Raw genomic sequence first — 2,084 nt, 5'->3', positions numbered from 1 at the left:
AAGCTGATTTTTCATAATAATCTCTACCTAATATTTCTAATACGTTATGCAAAAAAATGTGTATCAGAAACTACACCTCGGTTTTCTTAAAGAAATATAGATATTTTGGTCAATTAAGTGCAAAAAAAAAATGCGATGGATTAAATTATTTGTTTATACGTCTATAGGTACGTGTACTTTAGAATTTCTGACTCAAAGTTTAATATAAAATTGAAAACTGCATCAGTATAAAGTAGAAATTTTACAAAAGGACACACTCTCAGCCATACTACGAAATATTTAAAACTTCTAAAATGCGCGATTCAGATGCAATCTTGATAGCAATAGTAATTGGAGTAATATATTATTTTTCCGTGTTGGATCCGAAACCGGTAAGTATAAAAATTTGTTATTTTCATTATTTTTCTTAATAGAGTAATCTTTTATGACAAAATAGGGAAAAATTATAATAAATAAAAATACACGTTTCTTATAAAATGTTAATTCAAATATTCAGAGAAAATAATGTTAAATCAAGAATCTGAAAAATTTTTGATATATTCGATTTAAAAAACATTGAAATAGAAGAGAGTCAGATCGATAACTTTCAGCAAACAGCATAGGAATATCAACTGAAAGGTGGTTTGCGAGACCTTTCAATAAATAGTATTCTAAGACTATTTAAAATTTTTTAAAAATTTTAGAAAAAACAAATGAAAAGTGAAATGAAATTTTTATTTGCATACTAGAAATTTATATTGTACACATAAATGCATACGTTAAGAGTGTATGTACTTAGGGAATGAAGTATAAGCAATGTTGGTATAAATTCAAAGTACTTTAACTGACTCAAATCGCAGTATTTACCAGCAATGCTAAATAAAATTTAGAAATAGCAAATCAAATATGGATCTAATTAGATAAAGTTTTGAAAACGTTATTTGAATCGATTTTATATAAATAATTTATGTTTGTTAATAATAATTAAAATGTTTTAAACCATTTATAGTCAGAAAACCAAACAGATATAGTGGAAAAATCAAATGACATAGGTGAAAATCAATTTCTTATAGGACAGTTAGATGTAAATGGACAATTGCAAGATGGAGACAAAATTATTATAAATGGTTTCGCAACATCTCCAACAGACACGTAATTTTAATATAATTTTCTTTATTAAAATATAAAAAAACTAAAACTGATCATCTTTTAAATTTTACAGATTTGATATTCGTTTAGAAAGTGAAAATTGTAATGATGAGAAAAATTGTCTGATTTCCTATAATCTTGGATATTCGAAAAATAATCTTGCTATAAACCAATTTCAGCAAACCAAATGGACGTCTATTGAAAATTTGAAATTTACAATAGATTCAACTGAATTAATTACAGTAAATATTTTTCTCGCTAAAAATAAAATAAGTGCAGATGTAAACGGAAACATGGTAGGAAAAGCTGAATTACCTTCATCACTTAATAAAATTAAATATGTGAATGTTTATGGTAACATAATAATAAGGGGTATTTATATTGAAAATGACGCTTTTAAACCACAAGCGAGGCTGACCAAAGTCTAAAATATTGATACAAAAAAAAATTTTTTATGTTTTTTATATTCTAGTATTTATTTTTTGAACTTTTGGAATTTCTTCATTAAAAAGCTTGGATTTTAATAAAATTTAATACCGAAAACGCTATTTAACAAATTCAATTTTTTACTAAACAAAATTTTTTCTGTATTTGATTATTTCATTTCGTTTTAGCGAACAAAGATCGTTATATTGATAACACTTCTCTAATAAACCGTTACATACATCATGATGAATATGTAAAATTTTGGTATGGAGACAACGCTAATAACTAAAAAGGTTCCGAGATAAGAAACTCTAAAGTAAATGCATAAACATAGCTCCATTCCAATTTCGAATAGAAGTATGATTAAATACGAATTACAAAGCTATAAGAACAAAATATCTCTCACTAATATCAACATTAATTATAATTTTTTCAGCTTTCAGAATCACACGATGTTAATATTTGAAAAACTTTCTATTATAAAAAAACGTCAATTTGTGAACATTTTGTAAACCTAAGACATCCGATCT

The 2,084-nt window shown here is 25.1% G+C and overlaps 1 protein-coding gene across 1 annotated transcript; it reads left to right on the top strand.

Moving 5' to 3' along the window:
• Nucleotides 1-226: 226 nt before the first annotated feature.
• LOC129615456 (uncharacterized) lies at nt 227-1,679 on the top strand. The gene is made up of 3 exons (XM_055530677.1): nt 227-371; nt 989-1,131; nt 1,202-1,679. The coding sequence occupies exons 1-3, from the start codon at nt 294-296 to the stop codon at nt 1,554-1,556; spliced, it is 576 nt and encodes a 191-aa protein (XP_055386652.1). The 5' UTR covers nt 227-293; the 3' UTR covers nt 1,557-1,679.
• Nucleotides 1,680-2,084: the final 405 nt, after the last annotated feature.

This window comes from Condylostylus longicornis, unplaced genomic scaffold (genome assembly GCF_029603195.1).
Source record: "Condylostylus longicornis isolate FDR11 unplaced genomic scaffold, ASM2960319v2 ptg000135l, whole genome shotgun sequence".
NCBI classification, from domain to species: Eukaryota; Metazoa; Arthropoda; class Insecta; order Diptera; family Dolichopodidae; genus Condylostylus; species Condylostylus longicornis.
The sequence above is the reverse complement of the archived record's forward strand: the minus strand, read 5'-3'. Positions and strand labels throughout refer to the sequence as shown.